General features: G+C 31.7%; 3 protein-coding genes across 3 annotated transcripts in view; 2 read left to right on the top strand and 1 right to left on the bottom strand.

The window, feature by feature from the left end:
• LOC130444126 (LIM/homeobox protein Awh) overlaps positions 1-8,260 on the top strand; it is a 63,897-nt gene extending 55,637 nt beyond the window's left edge. The window contains exons 3-6 of the mRNA XM_056779148.1: positions 1,552-1,769; positions 4,227-4,466; positions 6,320-6,439; positions 7,976-8,260. Of these exons, the coding sequence (XP_056635126.1) occupies positions 1,552-1,769; positions 4,227-4,466; positions 6,320-6,439; positions 7,976-8,037 (640 nt within the window). The 3' untranslated portion in view covers positions 8,038-8,260. The remainder of the gene's footprint in view (positions 1-1,551; positions 1,770-4,226; positions 4,467-6,319; positions 6,440-7,975) is intronic.
• A 921-nt stretch (positions 8,261-9,181) lies between these two features.
• LOC130444579 (cytochrome c1, heme protein, mitochondrial-like) lies at positions 9,182-12,683 on the bottom strand. Its single transcript, XM_056779793.1, has 5 exons — positions 12,358-12,683; positions 12,153-12,200; positions 11,000-11,148; positions 9,790-10,082; positions 9,182-9,732 (listed from the first exon to the last, which is right to left on the bottom strand). The coding sequence occupies exons 1-5, from the start codon at positions 12,427-12,429 to the stop codon at positions 9,371-9,373; spliced, it is 924 nt and encodes a 307-aa protein (XP_056635771.1). The 5' UTR covers positions 12,430-12,683; the 3' UTR covers positions 9,182-9,370.
• A 33-nt stretch (positions 12,684-12,716) lies between these two features.
• On the top strand, positions 12,717-22,599 carry LOC130444578 (uncharacterized). Its single transcript, XM_056779792.1, has 8 exons — positions 12,717-12,944; positions 13,964-14,579; positions 16,379-16,646; positions 18,174-18,499; positions 19,947-20,114; positions 20,172-20,255; positions 20,760-20,816; positions 22,349-22,599. Exons 2-8 carry the CDS (start codon positions 14,385-14,387, stop codon positions 22,439-22,441), a joined length of 1,191 nt encoding a protein of 396 aa, XP_056635770.1. The 5' UTR covers positions 12,717-12,944; positions 13,964-14,384; the 3' UTR covers positions 22,442-22,599.
• Positions 22,600-24,770: the final 2,171 nt, after the last annotated feature.

The following is a 24,770-nucleotide window of genomic DNA, read 5'->3' as shown; positions in this document are numbered from 1 at the left end:
AGTTGTACCAATTCAAACTGTTTAACTTAATATTCAACAATAATAACAATATTTCTTTGAGTTTGAAAATAATAAAATATTTCAAACAATACCACGTTTCGATTTTAAAACGTGATTTTACATACGTTGTCACTTATTTCAAATAAACAAAATAGGTTATGAACAGAGAGTATTCGACCTCCCTGTCCAAACACACAGGTCAGGAGTGAGCCTTTTTGTAATGATAAAAAAAGTCTGTTTTCTCTTAACCATTTAAAAAAGTGTCTTTATTCATTCAATATACGGCGTTTGTTAGGAATATGATGGCATTCTAGAGGCAACTCACATACGATTCGATGTAGTGCTTTTGAAGTTTTTGGCATATTATGGGAAATTGTTCGATTTCTCGCATTCCAATAGAAAGTTCAAATGATTTTGTCATCAAACATATTTGATATTTACTTTTCTCTGTTTGTATTGTTTTGCAATAAAAATAAATATTATTGAGAATATTGTTCATTATTGTCGATTTTTAAGGGGCTGGTTAATTTGAAAATATGTATATAACTGGCCGGAAAGTGATAAAAACAACTGCGTAATTTCCTACACTCTCCCATTGCCACTCGTGTGCTAATTATCACTTTTCGTACTCGTTATGTAATATATTATAACAACAGCATGTGAGGGTTGCTACTTAAGTTTTGAAATAGACAAATAAAAACTAATTGGATATTGGAATATTATCAATTAATTCGATGTTTAGACTTTTCAAAATTTTATTGTTTGTCTTGGTGGAGAATGATTCGACTTCTGTGATTAGTTTCTCTGATTTTTTAACCACCCACTACTGATGTACCATTCATAATTGAACGAATGCCGAAAAAGCAGCAGCTTCGAATTGCTTCATACGCGAACAACTTTTGTTGGATTTGGCCCGTCTTGAAAAACCTATATAGTCGATTTTTCTTGCAATATCGGTTTACGCACAGCATCGACATTTTATGGCACAACAGCCGATTTTGGACGATCTTCACGAAATTCGTTCCGTAGCGAAGTGCGAACACGATTGAATTCGAAAAACCAGTGAAGCACAGTAGCTCGAAATGGTGTTTTAGCACCAACTATTGAGGCGATTTCATCAGTACACTGCTATTGGTTTAATCCGCGTCGAAAATCATCAAACAAAAATTCTATTTTTTGACCAAGATTAATATTTGAAGTATCTGTAAACATCACAAATAGCACTCGTATGATAACAAGTTTCTCAACACTTAAGTAGCAACTTTCATATTACGTTATATATACCCAAAATAAACACATACACCATTTAGCAAACTTTTGTAGATCGACAGAAATAGTGTCCCTACAAAATACAGGAAAAATAACTATCAAAAACAGTGATAAAATCATCAACTTCGAATTCAAGAGGGACGTAGTTTATCATAACACTTGTATACTTCAAGTCACTCCTCTACCCTACCCGCTTAAAAAATTAAAATTGCAGCGGTGACGAATGATACCTCAAACGTATGCAGTTATCGCCTCTATTAAATATACATTCCTTTGTTTCAGGAGTTTTGGAGCAAAATGCTCTATTTGCACGAGAGGAATATCTTCCAGTGATTGGGTTCGTAAAGCTAGAGACCACGTTTACCACTTGGCGTGTTTCGCTTGTGCCGCATGTCATAGGCAACTGTCCACTGGAGAAGAATTTGCATTGCACGAAGAAAGGGTTTTATGTAAAGCACATTATCTGGAAATTCTTGATGGAGGGACTACTTCTTCTGACGGTAATGATTTTAGTTAAGTTTCTGTGACTAAATTATAATAGCGTGAATTCTATTTGAGTATAATATGTATTTCAAAATAATTACAATAAATTTATTTCACTCAGTGTATCGTCAATATTGTTGCTGAAAAATTAGTTTAAAAGCGTTCCGATCCGGCACCCTTTCCGTAATGGTTTGGCGGGAATCGGCTTCAGACAAGAAACATACGCGTTATCCGAGGAACAAAATATAATTTTTTGGATGTTTTGGAGAGATTATGTTGGAAAATTTTTCACGATGATGTGACATTTCCATTGAAAGTGTAATTACCGTTAGCCGTGTGGCAAACTTAAAAATATTTTTCGAATATAGCTCAAGATTTTGCTATTAGGTAGACTGACATAGAAATCTCCACAAGACTGTTCTCTAACGATGTTCCTAATCTACTCGTATTTTGCCTATGATATAAATATGATAGCAGAAATTTCGAAGCAGTTGAACAGTTTACTTGAGTACCTATATGACAAAATTTATCACAGATGATGCAGAAAGATCGGAGAAAATGAAAAAAAGGATTCCAACTGGATGTTGTTTGTTGGTTTGTACTCCAAGTTTATTAGCATCCATTATGATTGGGTGTGAAGTAATTGAAATACAATACAAAAATTGGAGTATCGAGCCATCATCAAGTGCCTGTATTTAAAAGGGTTGAGAGGTAAGCAGATTTACGAAGATATGCTTAATACCCTTGGTGATCGATGTCCTAAGTATGTGACCGTGAAAAATTGGACTGCAAGCTTCAAAAGAAGTAAACTTTCCATTGAAGTTGATAACCGATCGGGAAGGCCAGTTTCTGTGTCAGACCCCGAAAATATCGATGCAGTTCATGACATGATTTTATTAGACCGTCGAATTGGGCTAAAACGGATATCTGAAGCACTGAATATTTCATACGAACGCATTCATCATATAGTTCACGTCAATTTGAACATGAGAAAAATTGCTGCAAAATGGATCCCCAAATGTTTGAATGTTGACCAAAAGCGTGCAAGGGTAGAAGCATCGCGTTAGATCTGTGCTCATTTGAAAACGATGTAGACTTATTAAACCAAATTGTTACTATGGATGAGACTCGGGTACATTTCTACGATCCAGAAACAACGCAACAATCGATGGAAAGGCGACACTCTGGTTCTCCAAGACCTAAGAGGTTTCGTGTCCAAAAATCTGCTGGAAAAGTTCTTGCTTCAGTTTTTGAGATTGCCATGGAGTAATCATGATTGATTTTTTGGATAAGGGTAGAACAATAACTGGAGATCACTATTATATTTTGTTTTTATAGGACAACGCCCCTGCACACAAATCTCATGTTGCCATGCAAAAAATTCGTGATTTGGGTTTGAAATACTAGAACACCCCCTTATTCACCAGATTTGGCTCCGTCCGACTATCATCTCTTTCCTCAACTGAAAAAAAGTTTAAAAGGTCGTAAATTTTCTTTTTTTGGAAGGTCAAGAGACGTTGCAGGTTCACTGTAATAAATGTATCCAATTAATAGAAGAATATGTTGAGTAATAAAATATTTTGACATTGATATTTTGTTTGGTTCTATAGGAGGCTAAGAATTTTTCAATATATCCTCGTATAAAAAATTGCTTACGGGGAGTTCATGTAAAAGAAGTTAACCGACTACGCGAAACAAACAATGTCGTGAATACAGATGGACCACGACCAGCAGTAAAAAAGAACAAAGAATGAAGAGGAACCACCTATTTGACATTGTGCCAATCCGGATAGGGACAATTTTAGCAATTGAATCCACTGACCAGAGTCGTTTTTATTTGTAATGAAACGACTAAAGATTTTCTAGAGTCTTTGGAAAACACACACTTAATCTGAACGCCAGAACCGGAGGAAAAAGTAATAAATTGCATCGCATTATCCTGAAGAAAAGAAGAGGATAGTCAAATACTTCCAATAAACCCATGGAAATAGGAAGGAGAACGAACAGTAGAGAAGACTGACGGCGTGTTAATGGTTGGATGGAAGCTCTTCCCATAATATACCATTGTTTGACTTTGAACCATGTGTGTGTGTATGTGTGTCTATTTTTTACATTTTGGTAAACGTATAATCATAGCTTGATGTTCTGCTTGGTATGTCAGACTAGGATCATTTCCCATACAACTAAAAAAACCCTCTATTTCTTTTTTTTTTAAACCAAGACATTAAAATTTAAAAATAATATTATTTCGCTAAAAACATCACACAAATACATTATGAATTACCTTTTCACAAAAATCAATTTACTAAATTTATTTATTGAAAAAATAGTTTCTTATTTTAATTTTCGTAAATCATACTCAATATTAAAAGCAAAACATTCTTTACAAATTCACCATGATACCAAGAAAAGATCAAAACATCACGGCGGTATGACTTTTTGCTTGATCCGTTGGTTTCTTTTCTTATTTTTAGATGGTTGTGATGGAGAGGGATACCACAAAAACAAAGCGAAACGCGTACGAACCACTTTCACCGAAGAACAATTACAAGTTTTGCAGGCGAACTTTCAATTAGATTCGAATCCCGATGGTCAAGACTTAGAGAGAATTGCTCAAATAACAGGATTAAGCAAACGAGTGACACAAGTTTGGTTTCAAAATTCCCGAGCTCGACAAAAGAAACATATGCATACGGGAAAAGTCAAAAGTCAAAGTAAGTATTAGGAAACTATATTGAGATTAATATAATAACTCAAGCGGACTGAACAACACAGTTATAAGTGGATGTAAGGTATACATGGTGTTTGTTTATTAGATTCCCAATGTGATTCAGACGAAGCTACTTTTGTTCTATGTAACTATCAAAAGCCAGTCTTTTTAGAAAAGAAACTGTATCTATGGAAAAAATAAGAAATGGTGTAGTGGATTCATTTCATCAACGGTATTATCGATTACGGAAAACATATCAAACAAAACATTTAGTTATGTTTCGCATGTCTGGTATGAAAAGGGCGTCCTACGAGGGTTGCTACTTAAGTTGTGAGATATGGCAACACTGATGTGAATATGTCAATCAATTTTTAATGGCGAACGCACACAGAATGTGTTGTCTTACGAGTGCTATTTGACTTGTTTACAGATTCTTGAGACATTCATCTTTGTGAAACAATGGAATCAAATCACATTTTCGTGCGATGATTTTCTATGATTTTCGACGCGGATTAAACCATCAACAGTGTGCTGATCAACTCGCTTCGACTTTTGGTGACGAAGCACCAACTCGGACAACCGTGTTTCGCTGATTTTCCGAATTAACTCGTGATCGCGCCTTTCTACAGGATGAATTTTGTGAAGGTCGTCCAAAATCGGTTGTTGTGCCAGAAAACATCGATGCTGTGCGTAAACTGATAATACAAAATTGTCATGTGACATACCGTGATATTGAGGCATACTTGAGCCTTAGTTCCACTCGCATACATTCAATATTGCATGAACAGATTTGTTCCCTTGGTTACCGCATAATTTGACAATCGCTCGAAAAACAGCTGGTGTGATAAAAAATTAGTAGGTACAAAGAGATGTTAAAAAAGCACTACTTGTTTAATTACTTTTTTAGTTTATTCAAATTCGCTGGTTACTTTTCTAATTAGCTCTGTTCACCATGACTATTTATTTAAAACTGACTCTCGCTATTAAACAAGCTCGAATATATATCAGAATAGACATTTCCAGAAATCTAGAAAGTAAACGAAAAACAAATAAATAAGACCTTCCAAAAATTGGTTCTAGGCAATATCAAAGGCGTCGACAAACATCAAACTCTTCGGCGTATTGGCCAAATTTTAGAGTTCCATTATAACTGGGCAGGACCGGCTTCAAGGCCTATTTCGTGAACGAGTTTGTAACTGTATCTAGTTGGCGCCTTATTTATCCTCATCATATTAACTTCGTCTCACTTGAAAGGAGGAGAACTTCGACAAATCAGATTATGACCATTTCCGAGGCATTTTAATTCTTATATAACAATAATATATATAATAACAAATAACAAAAATTTTAACACGATATCAAATTTATTATATATTTCTACAATTTCTTATTTATTAGACCTTTTGATATGTTTATGTTTCTAAATCGTATTGATTTTAGGTCTGATTTAAAATTAGTTTTTTCTATAATTTTTAAAAACAGACAAAAATTTTACACTTCGAACTATTGCGGTCTTTATCAAAAAATTACTTGACAATTACAATTTTTTAAATTAATCAATAAATCATCTACTTCATGAATGCCAAAATAAGAATAGAATCAATAGAAACCTGTTTCAACATAAAAAAATTATTTTTTCTTAGTTTTTACATCTATGTAGCAGCAATTAATCAAATTATTTGTAGTTGTGTTCAAACTTACAAAGTTGAGCTTTGAATTTTACTTAAATTAGTTAAGTATTTTTTATTTCTATCACTGATAGCTTTCCAATTCTTATGAATGTGAACCATTTCTAAAAATTCTCTTTTTCATTTATTTGTTATATATCGATATTAATTGAAAAATGTCTTGTTTCAGTACACGGCAGAGAAGAAAGTAGCTTCAATAGGCATATAAACCTCCATTTAACGTACTCCTTACAAAACAGTGGACATCATAAACCATCATCTATTTTCTCCCAAAATGGCAATGAATTAGGTAAGACATTTTAAAATAAACTAGGTCTGGCTATTGAATAACGAGACTGGTCAAGAAAAAGGGTTTTATTATAAAAATTTTTCCACATTCGAATGCTCCCCTTCAATATACTCCCCTTCCCTCGCCACACTCCTTTCGATAGGCTTTTTCCAATGATCGAAGCAGTCCTGGAGGTCTTCTTTGGTGAGCGCCTTTAGGAGCTCTGCCGTTTTTTGTTTTACCCTTCCATCGACTCAAATCGGGTTCATTTCAAAGCAGATTTTTTTCTAACCTTTCAAGGAAATATGAGCAGACCCGTCAGGTCAGGAGTCAGATTTTTTGGCAACAACTTCGCACAGACTTTTGTCAAGTGTAATACCTCGCTTCTTTATCGGGGTTTACGGCCTCGGCAATCATCCGGATGCTTAGTTGATGATCTGCACGTTCAATTTGGTTGATTTTGGTCACTGTTTCCGGAGTTGAAACAATCACAGGGCGATCTGGCGGTGGTCATATTCAGTGCTCTCGCGGCACTCACTAAAGCGCTTACACGAAGGGAAAACAACTACTTTCCTGACTAATGCCTAGACGAATATTGAATTACAACCCCTCTGAAGAGCGTGATGTAAATCGACCCTTTTGTCGATATTAACACCCCCAATGGCTCTCAATTACAAGGAGAAGGTGTAACTACTGACTAGTTTCGACGTTATTACGTCTCATCAGAGTAGTTTAACAACCCACGTTCGGGCTTGAGACCCTAATTGAAGACAACGTCAAAGGGCGTCGCATTTGATACATGTAGTTAAACAATTCCCAGCGAACACTAAGTGGCGCCATCCTCACTTCCAACTGCGAACCATTGGTCAGGTAGAAATCTAGCGTAGTCACCGATAATATGGATTTCGATGATAAATAAGGTGTGCAAATGTATCAAAGGATTTCTACCATTCACCTCTGAAATATTTTCGAAAATATATTCCGCCGTTCTTCAAATGAGAAAACAACTACTTTCCTGGCTAATGCCTCAAGGAATATTTAATTACAACCGCTCTGAAGAGCGAGTACATTTTCAGAATTATTTCAGAGTTGAAGATTAGAAATCCTTTATTTTGATACATTTTGCACATCTCATTTACCATTTCATTACTTATGTATTCATCATCTGGGAAATAATTATTTAATTAATAAGCCACCACAAATCTCAGTTAATTATTTCCCAGACGATGAATACATGAGTATTCGAAAGTTCGGAAAATATATTAAAATTAGTCTACTTTGGTGTTTCACTGCCACGTTCCCAATAAGAAAACGCTTATATATATATATATATATATATATATATATATATATATATATATATATATATATATATATATAAACGTGTTTTAGCGCATAAATTATCACCTACTAGGGTAGTAGGTTGGCTTGCCTCCCGTCGTCAAAAGCAATCGATACCTTTTTGGTAATTGTTACTTACGTCCTTCAAATTGGTAAAATTCGTTGTTCACTATATAGTGAGGAGAGAAAAATAATTGTTTCTTTTTTTTGTTTCAGATTCATCGTTAGACGAACTTTCTCAAGAATCGACGATGCATTGCATGCAGAACGAAGCCTAGGTCATAATATTTAAGTAATAAATAAATGTTACAATATGTTACGCAAAATATAGTGAATTTAAAAAATTTATGTATCTAGTTATATCAATAACTTTGCAACAATGAATGTTATTATAAAATATACACATATTTATTTTTCGCTTTTAAAGAAATCTTTAGTTGTGAGTTTATGTAATGAACAAGCAATTTAAACTGATGGTTGAATTAAATGCTTACTGTTGCCTGTAACTCATTATTCTTAGTCAATATTCCTTTGATATACAAAAATATGTGCTTCCTTTAGTTCCATCCCTGACCCATTTATACATCAAAACAATCAATTATTTATCACCACGTCATATTGTACCCTCAAATTATGGGTCGAAGAAATGAAGATCAATAAAGGTAAAACCTAGGAATTCTGATCAGCGAGACGAATCAAGATGCAATAGTCCGTTCGACTCAGGAGAGCCTCGGGAAACTTTGTGAACAAAAATTATGCATAAGAAATGAAAATTGCATGAATGCAGGGGAAAAATACATATTGGAAAATACTTCTCAAGTGGTAAAAAAATAAAAAAATTTAGAACTCTGAAAATATTGAGGACATCTACGTTGTCTACTGGATCCCATGGAAATTCGTTATGAAATTAACCTAATATACATATCTTGGGAATTTTCAAGATCGCTAAACACGAATATCATTACGGCAATGAAGTGCGGGTTATCGTTTTTAGTTGAAAAGAGTCTAATACACCTTGATCCACCGAACTGCTCACAAATTCCCAGGTTTTAGGCTTTATTTCCTTGACCGTATACATTCAATCTAAAAACTGACAACCTGTTCAAGCGTGAATTAGAGATAGTTCGAGAGGTGAAGTTGCATTTTAGGTAACTATTTCAAGTGGACTGATTGTTACCTTTGTTGATTGAAGAAATATTTCAGATTGCTATTGTACTCATATTTTATACCCAAAACGTTCAATACAAATATAAATTTTAAGCCAAAGTTGATTACATTCGAGATTTATTCTTTAAATTACATCTTTAACTAAACTTTTTTAATTAGAGGCACTGAAGACTAACACTCAACAGATACATATATATTTCACAACTAGAATCAATTAATCCACAATTCAACAAAAAAGGAAAATAAAACCTATTGGAGTATTCAATTTTTTATTGAAACATAACGTGACACTTTTAATATTAAAAGTTGGGAAACAAATAAATTAAACAGTAGTAAAACAATACCCGGTAGGATATTTGATAAATATGTACAATGAAATTACACCTTACTTAAACATTCTCTATGGTAGTCACGCTAAACTTTATTTTCTTCTACAATACTTTCTCATTGATTTTTTGGCCTAAATTCAACTTTACGTGTCTTCAATGAAGAAAACTTGAGTTTCTTCACATAGTAACTTAGAGCAATAAGGAAAGTAAATATGCCAATGGCTTTTATTAACATTTTCTTTCTATCGTCGTGCTCTGGCTCGGCTGTCCACTTCAAGAAAGTGGCTACATCTTTAGCTTGTTGACTTGCAGTAGCTGGAGTTCCGTCACTGTATTCAGTTGTCTCATTATATAGAGCCTGAGACATAGAAATAGCCCCACCGGGGAAATAAGCATTATAATATTGACCCTCTCTTAAAAGTACTCCAGCTGGGGCGTCACAGTAGCCTGTCAGAAGAGCAAAAACGTAATCTTCGCCTAAAAAAAATATGGGAAAACATGATGTTTAAAAGTAAGAGAATAGAAACAGCTCACCTCCATGTCTAGCCGATACTATATAGCTCAAATCTGGTGGGTAAGCTCCGTTATTAGCAGCACGGGCAGCTTCTTCATTAGGGTATGGATTTGGGAAATAATCAGACAATTTTCCAGGCCGTTGAAACATGTTACCAGATTCATCAGGTCCATCTTCTACAAGTATTTCTTCTGCTTCGGCTTTAGCTTCAGCTTCTGTATGTGATACTCCTATCAAGTTACGGTAAGCAATAAATCGCATTGAGTGGCAAGCTGCACACACTTGTTTGTATACTTCATAACCTCTTCTTATACTAAAAATTAATTCAGAATTAACAAATATTGTGTACAGACTTGGTATTGAGAAACATACTACTTTTAAATGATGTCAATATATCTGTTTAAACCTACTTTACCTAAACTATGGGATGCAGAGGCACATCAATGTGAGCACATTAAAAATAGTCTTCTAAATACTCATAAATGTTCTAACCCAACTTCAATTTTCAAAAATTATAATTTTCAACTAAATATTTAAAAATGTATTGTAGTGTATCTCTAGAAGTTCTTCGATTATATTTACCTTTTCCTTACTTACACAACTATGAATAGACACACTATTTAAATAATACTGAAGCAAAACTGCATCATTGATAAAATACACAGTAGCACCCATTCCAATATCAAAAAATGATTAGAACATTGATAAAACAAGGAAAAATAATCAATAATAATAATAAAATAATAATAAAAATTTAATTAAGACAAGTATCTATTATACTATTTGAGAATTTTTCTTCATTGGACTTTTCAACAAAAGAATCATCATAAATTATATAAATTCTACAAGAAATTTTTGAACAAAATACCAGATGAAAACATTATAAATCTCATTTAATTGTTTTTTCTCTGTTTGAGCTTGTTAGGGTTGAACTAAGAAAAAGGATGAACAATTGAATATCTGCAAATTCAGAACTTTAGAAAGCAAATGAAAGACATTGCAACAAAATTGTTAATAAAATATTTGATTCGACAATTCTAAAATATTACACATTTTATAATAAAATTTATTTTGTTCAATCAAGTTTTCTATTCTATTGCTTATAGCATCTATATTTCTAAGCAGTAGTTGTTATAATAATTATAATATTCTGAAAAATAATATATTCAGATTTTCATTATGCAACAATTATTATTAACAATAGTTATTATTCCATAAACATATGCCTACCTAGAATGATCCAATGAACTAAAAAGTCCAGAGTGACTCCATATATTTTTTGGTGGATGCAATTCTAAATCAGATGCTTTGACAGATTGATCCAAAGCATAGAGTAGGGCTCCAGTACCTCCAGCTAGTAAACCTAAGCTTCCCAAAAGCTACAAAGTAATAAAAGGGAAAAATATTTTGCGAATTCGCTATACCATTACAAAATCAAATATTACAACTAAGAATCAAACATTTTGTTCAAATTTTTTATTGTTCGATAATGGTGTGCATTTTGCTGTTGATAATAAGGTAAGTATTCTGTATCTTTATAGTTCTTTCCATAATTATTATGCATTCTGATAATTATACAACAAATATAAGTAATTGTTTCAAATTTATTCTCACTCCGAGTTTAGCAAACAAAGTTTTCCCAATTTTATAATAGGATAAATAACTCAATACACATACAATTCGAAATTTACTAATTTGTTGATTTTTTTTTTAAATTTTTTCACTTTAGATAAATGATATGGTTACATTATTTAAGTGAACTCCAATAAACATGCAACCATAGAGACATGTGTAAACATCGTATAATAGGGAGAAGTATAAGCTATAAATTGGCTTTAGTAGATGTTTTGCAGGAAATTTGTTCAATTAAGAACGTTCAAAGCACACTGCCAAACTTTCAAAATCACTATTTAAAAATTTTCCAAAAATTAATAATATTTAATAATTGTTGTATTTAATTTGAACCAGAAATAACCATAAGTATCAATAAAACTGAGAAATTGTCTAAATTGATTATGTTCAATGACGCTGCATCTAATATAATTAATATTTGCTTTAGTAGTGAATGTAAGTAAATACACACAGTATTTCAAATTTTCATTTGAAAATATTCTATTCCCATTTCACTAATAATTGGAGAAAATAGGTCTAAATGAATTGAAATAAAATGTTTATTAGAAAATTATAAATGCCCTATGAAATTTTGTAAGGAATAAAATGAAAAGATGAGAACATTTTATGACATTATCTAATAACAGTACTGAACAGGTGAGATGTGACGAAAATTTATATAATTTGACAATAACTAAGGTTAATTACTCTTAGTCATTGATTTTGTAACAATATAAAATTAAAATTGTCTGAATATACTGAAATAACTTACTGCTTTCCTTCCGCGAGTCCATTCTTTTGTCGTTGAATAGGAACTTATCTAAAATGAAGATGTGCGAATTAAAAATTGCGAATGTTCCGAACAGATGACATAACATCCAACTTGCATGAATTTTCAAGTGAACAGAAAATACTTAAGCAAAAATTTGACGTTTATCAATAATAGAATATTCCAACTATTAGGTTTTCAACAATACCTGACTAATAGACGATATATTACTGGGTTTCAATAGACCTGCACCACAAATTCGACCTACAGTCGCAGCCATGTTGCGTGAAAGGTGGTGTCAAAATTTACTTAACAGGTTATCTATAAACGAGCAGTTGAAAAAAAAGTGTTTCCAAATATTTTTTTTTGGAAACTTAAAACTATATCACTTAGTATTAAGCACTTTTAGGAAGCTCCAACTAAAAATTATTCAATTTTTGACAGTTTACGTAACAGTGGACAAAGAACACCAACATAAATATAAAAACCCTTCAACAATCAACTTCACACGTCAATCAAGAATACTTCAATTTTAGGGATTTTATTTAAAGGTTAATCTGCTCTATTAAAGAAGTAAATAAAAAATAAAAGAAACGAATTACTAATTTTGTATGGTTCTATCACTATTTTTAATAACAAAATATTTTCACATATTATGAAGTATTGTGCAATAAGGGATTCGCAATTCATCCTTTGCTGATATTGTAGTGAACAACTAAATCTGGATTGTTGTTATATCAGTTTTTGTAACAATAGGCAAAATATTGGATTCTAGATATTCATATTAATAAATAAGTAGGATTTCAAATTTCCATTCATAAAATCATATAAATATAAACCGGGAATAAATCTGTTATTTCATGTTGAAACCATGAATTGCCAAATAGTTTTCAATTAGAATAACTTCATTCTATAATGCAAGATGTTTCAACAGATTTAATGCTTTTCTTAAAATTTTCAGTACAGTATTATTATATAGGAGTAGTTAGGAATTGCCAAGTTATCTCAATTGTGTATTTCGAATAGAGTGAAGAAAAGGTTAAAAATAAATAAAAATAATAAATACACTTTTCCAGCTGATTATGCTGATTCCAGTGTCTAAACTATCTCTATGTAATCAACTCAATAGAATCAAACATCGTTTTGATTTCACCCTTTTTCTATCTAAAAGAATGTAACCCAGTACTTTTTCTATTAGAACAAATAACTATTAAAATGGTTTCCTATTTTTATACTTGAATAGAGCTAACAAATTATTGAATTTAAGCCCCAAATCCTCTAATATTCAATTATTTTACTTTCTGAAATACCTAATTCACTGTTAGGTATGTCATTTATATCATTTTCCCTATTTTAATTTTCCGTTAAAATTATCACAACTATGTCATTAATGACATATTTTAAGCTGTTCAACATATTTATCATGAGTAATTTTTTCTTTAATGTCAGTTGAAATAGATTCTGTATTTTTTTACATTACTTCAATAATCCATGTAATGACTGAACACTGTTAATGCTACCACTAAACCAACACTCACAATTACACTGACGCTCGTTTCGATAACCAAGTTATCATCTTCAGAGACTGAAGGTAAAAGTGTTGGTGTGGTAGTAACATGTACAGTGTAATCAGTATGAATATCAGGAATGGTTCCAGAACTTCCAACTTAGTTGTTTTTCATTAATAAATCCAAGTTTACTCACCTATATAAGTTAACTTATTAAAGTAAAACTGATGTAGTTCAAATAATGTCAAAGTTTGTTAACAAACAAGTATAATAAAATGGATTCTACTTTATATAAATACTCTATAGTACCTCGACGTAGAAAATATTAAAACAATAATAAAACTGTGCCATGTATCTGAGAAGGTATAAATGAGAAAAAAACATTTACAGCTTGCGCGGCGGGATACGAACAAGTCTTTAAATTATTGAATGTGTTATTGTGAAGACTATATTGATGTAAGTTTTCATCTGCTTTTTTGTATCATCTTACTTCATATCAAAAGAAAGGTTTGTTTGAAAGAAATACTTCAGTTTCTAAATAACTTAAAAATACAGTAAAAAATAAAATCTCTAATAACGCATTTACAAATTAATATAAGGATTTTGAATTTTTAAATAATCCGCCAAAAAGTTGTCTTAATGTCATGTGGCGTGTGCGTCGTCACATTACTTAAACATATAAATTAGTGTTATAAGTTGCAGCAGGGTACACATAATATATGTAAACATGAGTTTGAAACTTTATTACCAATATTGTATAGTGCCTTTCTGTGAAAATAATACAAAACATGCTCCTGATAAGTTATTTATTCCGGTACCACGTCAACCAGAAATACGGAAACAATGGTTGGAGCGTGCAACGAGAGATTGGAAACGACTATCTTTCAAAACTACAATGTACTTTTGTGAAGATCATTTCGATGTAAGTAGCATTGAAAATATTATTTAAAGAACATATTCTATAATCTAACCATAAACTACGATTTGTAAGCTGTACATTGTTTTATGGTTATATATAAATTTAATTCAATTATTTATCTTATTTTGATTGAAATAAAGCCAAGTATAGTTTCACGTTTGGTTTCAATATAACTACAGGCTAATAATTGTGTGTATCAAGAAGTTTATGAATATATTTTACTAGATTGTTAAATTTGCCAAAATTCTATATTATTTTGGATAACTAAGATGACGTTTTGAATGTCGATTGGTATTTGGAGTAAAAAGTTAATTTATTAATTATTAAAAATTGATATATTATTAAAATATATATACTGCTTCAGTTAATATACGATCTTTTAATCTTTAATTATCTCTTTTAATAATTAAATTTTGTAACAGTAGATTGGGATGAAGACAGATTTTGAAAAGCTGTCCTATAATAATTGTGTATTATTCAAAATTAATAATATATCTCTGCACAACATAAAGGTCAGTGGGAAAAAAGTATATTCGTTTTTAGATTTAAAATTTGTACCAAAAATCTTGTCAGTGTCATCGTCTCTACAGACGTCAAGTTTGAGTAAATAAAACGTCAACATTAGAGGTTACTTAGATTTAATTTAATTTGTGTTGATGAATTTGGAGTCAAAAGTATATAGGTGGTGTGCGGTCCCTCGATGTGGCAACACATCAATAAAAACTCCAAATAGCATATTTGGATTCGTTCCACAAAAGAAAATAATTCCAGGCGAGTAGACTAATCTTGCAAGGTCGAATTCATCTTTATTTTTATGAAGATCATTTCAAAGTGAGGGGGTGTCTTGTTTGAGGACAACCTTAAATATTATAAAAACATAATCTGTAATCTTTTTAAACCTTCCAAATAATAGTTGCTATCATTTTCTTCATTGCCTTTACGTATACAATAACGTCCTCATCTCTCTCTTGCAAGTGAAAATTTGAGGTTAGGAAACAGGAAAAGGTCTTTGTGGGCTAAGTCTGGCGAATTCTGTGGGTGTCAACCAATTCAAAATGCAATTGGTGAATTTTAGCCATTGCAATCACCGTAAGTGTGAGAAGATGCATTGTACCTATAGAAAAGCACTATCCCTTTTCCCAAATTCGCTCGCTTTTGCATTTTCTCCTTTCAACTTTTCAAACAATGATGCTCAATACTCTCCTGTTATCAAAAAAAAAGATCACCATCACCTTTTCATTTGATAAGCCTTTTCTGGAGCAGGTTCACCCTTTGCAATTCACTGTCTTGTTTTTTTTTTTCGTTTTAGGAGTGTATTAGTGTATCCATACGCATGCATCATTCTTCAGTCACTGTATAATAAAAGCATTCTTTTGTTAGGCCTCATAATCTCTCTAATTTTAATTCGATGGTCGACCAGTACCATTTGGTGAATTTTTTCGATGATATCGCTCGTTGTTGCAATTTTAGGCCGTCTCGCACGCTCTTCGTCGTTCAATTTGAAATATCTACGTACAAATTCTGCTGGGCAAATTCTTATATGATGCTACCGAGTCCTTACATAGTGTCTATATTCTCTTTCATTTTCGTAGGTGTATCACCTTTCAAAAATAAATATTTAATGACTCGACACTCAATTTTTTCCATTTCCAAAAAAAAAATCTTCACAACAACTCACCCTCGTACGTGTTTAGTATTCCAAACTTGAGTTTCATTAAATAAATACATAATTTTAGCAAGTTTCAATTACTGTCATCATACCATTTAATTTATACTTATAAAAAATGTTTACTTTTCTTCAGTTGCCAAATGATATGAATAATTATATGGAATATCATATTATGGGATCTGTATCACAAGTACGTTTGAAACCAGGTTGTTTGCCTAATAAATTTGATTGTCAACCGGGCAGACGAAAACGAACATGTCACAATTCAGAACAATTAGATATTTTAAAGAAACAAAGGAAAATTATAATAGAGGAATGTTTAAAAGAATCAGACAGGAACAAATCTGGTCATACTAATGGCACTAACTCAGCTCCAGAAGATACTTCTGTTAAAACTCCAGGTAATTACATTTATAGTGAGAAGTTATATTAAGGATGTGTACCAAATATTAAATGTCAAGTTTGATCATTCAAATCCATGTATGTCGAAGAATAAAAATTGTCATTTTGTTTACATTGAACGTGTAACATGCCAATCAGCTTGTTACGTTTTTCTTCAATAATTTTCCAATTTCTTTGAATAATTATTGTCGCTCAACAGTCACTTCTGATTTACTACCACGTTTAAGCTTAAAAAAAAATTAATTTGTTGCCCCACTCCATTCCAAAAGTTTAATCAAATCTCATTGTGGATTCCAAAAGGTCCTGTATCTACAACGCCTACCAGATTCAGAACTAATAAATTTTAATAACTCTGAGAGTTGAAGAGATGGCAATTGGTTTGTGGTTGAGTTCTCGTTTTTAAGCATACTCCAACCTGGCAGGTGCAGAGCTGCGGGAGAAAATAAAATAAAGAAACGGTAAAACTAAAGAGGGAACAAGTAGGTAAAACAGATTGAATACAAAAGGAGCTTATGATCTAATGCAGCGATCGGCAACCCGCGACCTATCGTCCTCGGCCTGCGACTATTTTTTAAATAAAAAAATATTCATTTAAATTTTTACAAGCCCATTTAAATGATATACCGAGTAGTTTACACATGAATATCAATTACCTCCAGTGTAATTACACCCTCAAAAATTTTTTTCTGTAAAATTGATAATCTCGTTAAGTTTTATAGTAAATTGTAGATTGTTTTGTCTTCCCACCAAAGGAGGCTATTTTTCTGTGGTTTTAGTATCCTACTTCCCAAGGTGTTAGTACTACTACTTCGAGATACTTAAGCTTTTTAGTGAAATGGGCAGAACATTTGTAGTTTCCATGGCTTGTCCGCTGAATCAGCAGTTGTCCTCTGCTATGCCTATCGTCTTAAAGTGATGTGGCAATGACCTGCCAGAAAATCAATCACAAGTTTGATGGTCATCACGAAACGTAACTTCTTAGCTGATATGGTTATAAATCTTTTGGAGTGTTCCTCCAGTGAGATTACATCTGATTCTTTAGCCATATGTTCAGCTCATTATTAATGTGGCATGTCATGAGACCACAGTAGTCCTAGATATGGAGTCGTTGCTCCTTTTTTGACAAGGCTGCCTGCTTCCTCATTGCCTGGTATACCCTGGTGGCCTGATGGCCATATTAGGGTTATTTTGTTTCTGTTAGCTAGTGCTTTTAGAGTTTGTACTCCTACATTAGTTTGTACGTGCACTCAATAGCCTCCAGGATCTTCAAGGCCGCTTAGCTATCGGAGAGAATGTGAATGTGCTTTTTAGAGAGGTTTCTATCCAATCGCTCCTGGGTACTTTTGTTTATTGCTAACAACCTAAAAAATGGTGAGTGATTTTCTTAGTGGTATGTAAGGAATTTTGCATACTACTACTATTCATACCAGAAAATAGAATAGTATGCAAAATATTTTATAAAAAATGATATAAAAACAGATGTACTCAAGTATTCGTTTTTAAATAAGATATGTTGAATGTTTTAGTTTCGCCCAAAGAATACAATTACAAATTACAATTACAAACTTTTAGAACACCTGATAAACCTGCAGGAGCACATGAATATAGTAGTAAAGTTATTTCTGCCAATATAAAGCGAGTGGTTCAAAAATCATCATCGATTAGCTCTTCACATAAATCAGGTTCGACATCTCCATGTAAAGTTGAAGCTCCAAAAAAATTAAAGCCATCTAGTACCAGTGTTAGCAGAGTATCAAAGAAAATATTAAAGAAAAAAGAACGCTCGAATGAAAATATACAGACTATAATTCATAGAGAAGTGTCACCGTCAAAAACTAGGAAATATAAAAGGGTAATTAAAATTTATTTTCTTCAAATATAAGGTGACGCAAAAAGAACGCATGAATTTCAAACCACCATAATTTGCTTTATTTTGATTACATACAAAATTAACTCACATGAATACAATGTTTAGATTTTCCAATTTATGACTTTGTTCATTGGAATATCGATATGCACTGTTTGTAGTGACCTGATCACTTTAGAAGATTACTTCAAACAGATATACATCAAAAGTATTTCTTCGAAGTTTTCCATTACTTTTGACAATCATCGGTCAGGATGCGCTGCAGCGAGCGTCGACACAAATTAAGAAATGGAACGCGCCGACTAGTGGAGCGACGAGGACTTTGAAGAACAGATGCCCTAACTCTGTCGATATTTTTTGGAGTTTGCACCGCGCGAGGACGACCAGATGACTTCTGCTTTATAAATAATCCAGTGGTGCGAAAAAAGGCAACCCAACGAAGTAATAGCAGTAATACCAGTAATTCATTAATTTCGAAGAAATGTTCAACAGCGAAAACGCGATACCCCACGGTCTACTGCGCCATTGCTACTAAAACTGGACGCCCTAACCTACAAAACAACCAGCCCCTGCCCCTTCCCCTCCTCAACTCAAATTCATGTGTTCTTTCTGCACCACCCATTATAAACTCAATGAAGTATTTTAAAGGCAATACAATGGACCACCGGTAATTCGATAATTATTTTGAAAGGCACTGTCTAACTATGGAATTTGTCGGATTATAGACCTAGCTTCCTCTATAGTCCGGAATTTTTTACAAAAGAGTAACTTGTAATCCAACAAAGTACAGATCCAATTATTTTTATTTAATGTTGTTAATTTAATTTAGTAAATTAAACAACACAAAGCTTACGTTTTATTATAAAATTAACGTCAATAATGTTATAGAACTTACAAAATATATCAAATAACTCAACATTAACATTAGGAAATAATTGTGTACAAACAAATATACATATGTACTAGGGTTTCGGTCTGCAAACGCCCCTCAAATTTTTAGGTTATATTTTTTGAAACTATATTTATCTTCCCCTCCAACAACATAATAAATAAAGTATTAAATTCTAAAGTACTACTGATGTCGGTAGTATAGTAAAACTTCAACAGAGGGCTGAAAAAAAAATTACCGAAAAAACAAATTTTGTTTACAGTGTGAACGAGATTTAAACCAATGATCGGCGAATTCCAAGGTTGACGCCTTAGCCCGCTTGGCTAACGAACGCAATTAAAGTGGTGGGATATACTAACAGTAATAAACCACATAGGAGAGTTACAAGCTCACAAACCCACATACAAGTAAAGCGTGTCAAAAAACCCCAACGTTAAAAATAGTCAATACTGTAGTCAGGGGCCATATTTTAGTATCGAGGGGGAAGGGTTGAGAAAATAAAGCACACATATTATATAATTTCAACCCCTTTTATATTTTTAGCCTTCTGTGTCACAAATGAAATCAGAGGACACAGAAAACATTAAGGATAATAATGAAAACCCTTATATACCGGCTTCGTCAAGTATATTAAATGATATAGCATCGACTTTTGACCAAGTCATTGATAAACTAACTGGACATAAGAAACATAGTGATTCGGTAGATTTGGTAAATATAAAATCGCTTTAATAGACAATGTGTAATATACTAATGTCATTTTTATAGGTGCCTTCGATAAAAATAGCAGATGATATAAAACGATTGGAAAAATATGTGAAAACCGTGGGAAAACGGGTGCACGAATATTCGGTAAATTAGAGAGCATTAATTAATATTAATTATGATTTGTTGGTAGGTAACAGATTTACTGATTTCTCATACCAAACGTCAAGAATTTCGTTTGTTACTATCTTTATTTCTGACTTAGAAAATACCACATTTCGATTCTGAACGATAATTTTCCTTCTTTTCATCATTTTAGTGACCAGTTAAAATTTTATCCACTTGCAACTATGATACAACTCCCAATGAATTTTTTGACTCCCTCATGCAGAATATCTACCTAATGATCACCGACCTAGATTTGAATAAGAAATTGATGCATTTAAAAAGCAAGTAAAGTACTTTAAAAATGTTCAAACACGTGCAAGTGTTTATTTTTTGTAGTTTATACAGGGTAGATATTTTAACAAACGAAATTGAGTGTTGGGTGAGGTCATCTCATATTTATTCATATAGCCTATCATCATTTTTACTTTTTTCAATCCAACGCAAAGCTGAAATTTATATTCTTTAATTTATTGAATTTTTTAGCTTGAAGTATCAGTTCGATCATCAGTATTAGATCACAAATGTCTCAGTTCACAAGAAGTGAGTATATTATCTTCAATATAAATAATAAATTCATAAATTATACAAATAAATCCATATCCAAATGTGTACAGTTTACAAATTTTCTGTTATCAACTCTTTTAATTTTTCTATATTTTTCATAATGAATATGTATGTACAGGGTACATCACGATGAACTAAGTGTATATTGGAAACTACTGGTAAAAAGAGATTTTTCTGAGGAATCGTTTCAGTTAAAATATTTCCTGTTGTCTACAAAATCCGGTTGTACCATAAGTGAATAACTTTTTATTCAAAACACTGTTTTTTATTGCATTTTTAGAATTCCATTACTTTAACCACAATTTTATTGAAGCTTCCTAAATCTTTATTAAAATTTTTCAAACAGATTACGAAGAATTCCGTAATCTCCAAAATGATATGTAACTCCCTTTTGCAGTTGATTCCCCGTTTTTCTTCAAGCCAGTTGATTCTGAAGAATTCGGGGAACTAAGTTTCCAACCCTATATTCAACGATATTTGTAGAAATTTTAGTAGAACTGAAAATTCCATTGAAATATCTGAATTTTCAGTAAGTTTTTATAGGAGAATCTACAAAAAACAAATACTCAGAAAAAGTGGAGTAACTGAAAACTAGTTTCAAATAAAATTAAATTGGATTAGATTGTCGATTCTAAAAATGCAATTTTCCATATAATGAAAAACTAAGGTGGAATTTCGGTACAACCGGAAACCGTACATTATTAAAAATATGAGCCTCTCGGAAAACGCCCGTATACAAATTTTCAGAACAATATTACCAATAAATTTCTATATAAACACCAACTTATTTCATTGTGGTGTATATTAGGGTATATAACTTATATACAAGTGTAAGATTTTTCAATTATTGTTTTAATACTATAATATAAACATTGATATTTTTGATATTATATAAATCAATGTTTCCATATCTCATTATTTATTTTAAAATAGTCAAAATAAGAATAATTCAATATTTGGTATAATTCAAAACGTGCCTTATATTTTATCTTAAATTTTGTGAACACAAACTGCTCAATAAATTCTTGAATAATATAAATGCATTATCAAACAGTATCAAAATGTGTAGAATGTCCAAATTTTCGATTGAAAATCTGATTCTTAATTTTTTTAAACGTTCTCATACTAACTAATATGCAATATATGTATGTACACCAGATTAAGATTCAATTTTTCAAATATTTATCATCGAAAATTAGTTGAATTTTCTGAAACCGTTGTTCATATTAATAATAAACACATTACCACTAGACTAACCCGCGTTTTGATAACTAAGTTATCGTCTTCCTAGGTTAAGGTAATGAACAGTTTATCTTCAGTGTCTGACTGACTTGACACATGAGACAGTATAATTGTGATTGTTGGTATAGTGGTAGTGTGAACAGTGTTCAGTATCGAAAGTTACGTTCATTGAACTGTTTATATTTATTCTAAAAATGTGGAAAAACTACAATGTTGATGAACTTCTTATCTAGGTATTATATATTTTTACTATTTTTATATTTTAGGATGAACATCAACGACTGACAATAGAAATAGCTAAGCTGTGTAGCGAATTGGCATATTTAGAAAACCGTTTAATAAATCCCATTACAAAATAGATGGCACCATTTGAAAGCAGGCATATTTTTTTACATGTAGATGATAGTCCGACTATTTTACAAAAAATCATTAGATAATATTGAATTAATTTTTGAATTGAATATTGAATTAAAATTGATTAAACCATTTTTTATAGTAAAATATATTTTTTTAACAATTCCTCTCGCTTTGAATATTTCAATAGCAGTTTTTAATAACTGATTAATAATACTGCTGCATTTGAAAATGTTTTTGTCACTAACGTTCAATGGACCTTCTTGTGAATTGTAACATGCTATTTTTTTCTAGTTCCTCAATTATTAAGCCGCTATTTCATAGCCACTTCTAAGTTCAAAAAGAGCCCCGATCTCCAAACATTTTCTTTTCCTACATCACCTACCATAGGCGACACCAAAGTTACAGTTTAAACAAACTTGTGGTGATATTATCCTTTATAATCGTTGCTCTGCAACCGCCGAGTTGGAGTGATGAAAAAAATAATAAACCAAACCATCAACGGCAACATCTTTATCAACATAAACCACAGTTGAATTGAACCATCCTGGCTTTCCTCGGTTAAGTTCCATTCATTATCTGTTAGTTGTAAAGTCTAGAGTTGTTTTTACTTTCTAACCTCTTTATATTCGTTTTGCTTTCTCGAATATGCAGTTGATTCGAATCGTGGTCCTTTTTGCGGAAATATATTGTTGGTGAAACTTTTTTTGTTTCCTACAATTTATAGTAATTTGAAGAATAATGGTTGTAGATAGTTTTACTTGTTCAAGTAACTTTAAATTTTTCCAGCTTTTCTATTTTTTTCTTTTGTTTAATTAATTATATATATTATATTAATATTAATAATTTTATTTAATTTGTTTTGTTTCATTAAAAAGCTGTTGCCTCAATTTAATATTAATTGCTCACTCCATCTAAGTATCAGTTATTTCTATATTTTAACTGAAGCCGAATACCACTTACTGAGGAAAAGTCTCCAACCGCGGACTTCAAGATTACATATTTCATACCACAGGGTCTATTCTGTAACTTTTTTAGTTAAAAATAACCAGTGGTTAAATTTTTTTTTTCAGATCATTACAAGGCCTGGAAACATGTCAACCAGGATGCATTGTTTTTTTGTAGCCACCACTGTACCGGCCTGTAATATATTGAAATTTTTTTTATATCCTTAAAATCAAAAAATTGATAGTGAAAATGTTTTTATTTTATTTACGTTAGTTTCAAAAATGCCTAAAATTTAGGCTTCTAGACCAGAATACCCCCTTAGTAACTCAACGGTTACAAATAACCGAAAAGTTACAGAATAGACCCCTACTTGCTGTAAAATTATCACTATTTAGAATATTGTTGCATATCGACAATAATATTTAGTATTAATAAATATCTAATTGAATAAATAAACAGGAAACAAAGGAAGTATATTTGGGAAAATAGATTGGAAATAACATTATAATCGGATTAAAAATATGGGTAAAAGATACTGTAATCTTTCACTACTTTATTTACACTCTTTCTATTCTTCGGGTGAATTAATAAACACTCTTATGTTCTTAATTTATTTAAACACTATACACACACTTAACTCACTTAGAATAATTCACTTACCATTAACTTATTATATAATAATTTATTTAAATTCTTCGATTACTTTCTAATTTGGTATGTTCACTATGACTATTATAAATTGAACTAAACTGTGATACAGAAACTATAGAAAATAAATAGACCTTCCTAGAAATTATTCAAAAGAAACAATGTAAAAAAACTGCCTGCTATAATGAAAAGTTATATATAAAAAATAAAAATCATAGGCCAACGCAGAATTCTACTAAATACAAGTAGGGCCGGTTCCACGCCAAAGACGCGTTCGTAACAATATACAACATAACAAATATGGAAATAAGAAAAACCAAATAAAAAAAGTGAAACATTAATTTGAGATATGAGAGCAATTAAAAAAGAAGAAAAGAGACAGAAAAATGTAACTAGAAACATGAATTGTTAAAAAATCCGATCTATATTGCTTTGTAGCATTTTCATTCATTTGCGAAAAAGTATGTCGATGTGAGAATGAGGAAAACAATGTTTCAGGAAATTCGAGCTTTTAACATTTTTACATACCATGAAATTCTGAAGTTTCCTATATTGATAATAACTGTTAATTATTTGAATAAAATCTTCATATTACTGACACATTTTGGAGTACAGTATCTATCATTAGTACTGTAACGTGTGTTATATAATTGAATTGAATATGAATCAAATGACGGAATACATCATTCACTTTTTGATTTCAATAATGCATAAAAATGGATTGCAATAAAATCAAAT

The sequence above is a fragment of the Diorhabda sublineata genome, chromosome 5 (assembly GCF_026230105.1).
Source record: "Diorhabda sublineata isolate icDioSubl1.1 chromosome 5, icDioSubl1.1, whole genome shotgun sequence".
NCBI lineage: Eukaryota > Metazoa > Arthropoda > Insecta > Coleoptera > Chrysomelidae > Diorhabda > Diorhabda sublineata.
This window is presented reverse-complemented; position numbering and strand designations above follow the sequence as displayed.

Excerpts from the sequence above, each read along its gene's own strand:
- LOC130444579 (XM_056779793.1), bottom strand. The coding sequence starts at position 12,429 with ATGGCTGCGACTGTAGGTCGAATTTGTGGTGCAGGTCTATTGAAACCC. Across the intron at positions 12,201-12,357 it reads ATATATCGTCTATTAGTCAG|ATAAGTTCCTATTCAACGAC; the intron begins GTATTGTTGAAA and ends TCTTCATTTTAG. Across the intron at positions 9,733-9,789 it reads AGTATCGGCTAGACATGGAG|GCGAAGATTACGTTTTTGCT; the intron begins GTGAGCTGTTTC and ends TATTTTTTTTAG.
- LOC130444578 (XM_056779792.1), top strand. The coding sequence starts at position 14,385 with ATGAGTTTGAAACTTTATTACCAATATTGTATAGTGCCTTTCTGTGAA. Across the intron at positions 14,580-16,378 it reads TTTGTGAAGATCATTTCGAT|TTGCCAAATGATATGAATAA; the intron begins GTAAGTAGCATT and ends ACTTTTCTTCAG. Across the intron at positions 16,647-18,173 it reads TACTTCTGTTAAAACTCCAG|TTTCGCCCAAAGAATACAAT; the intron begins GTAATTACATTT and ends TGAATGTTTTAG.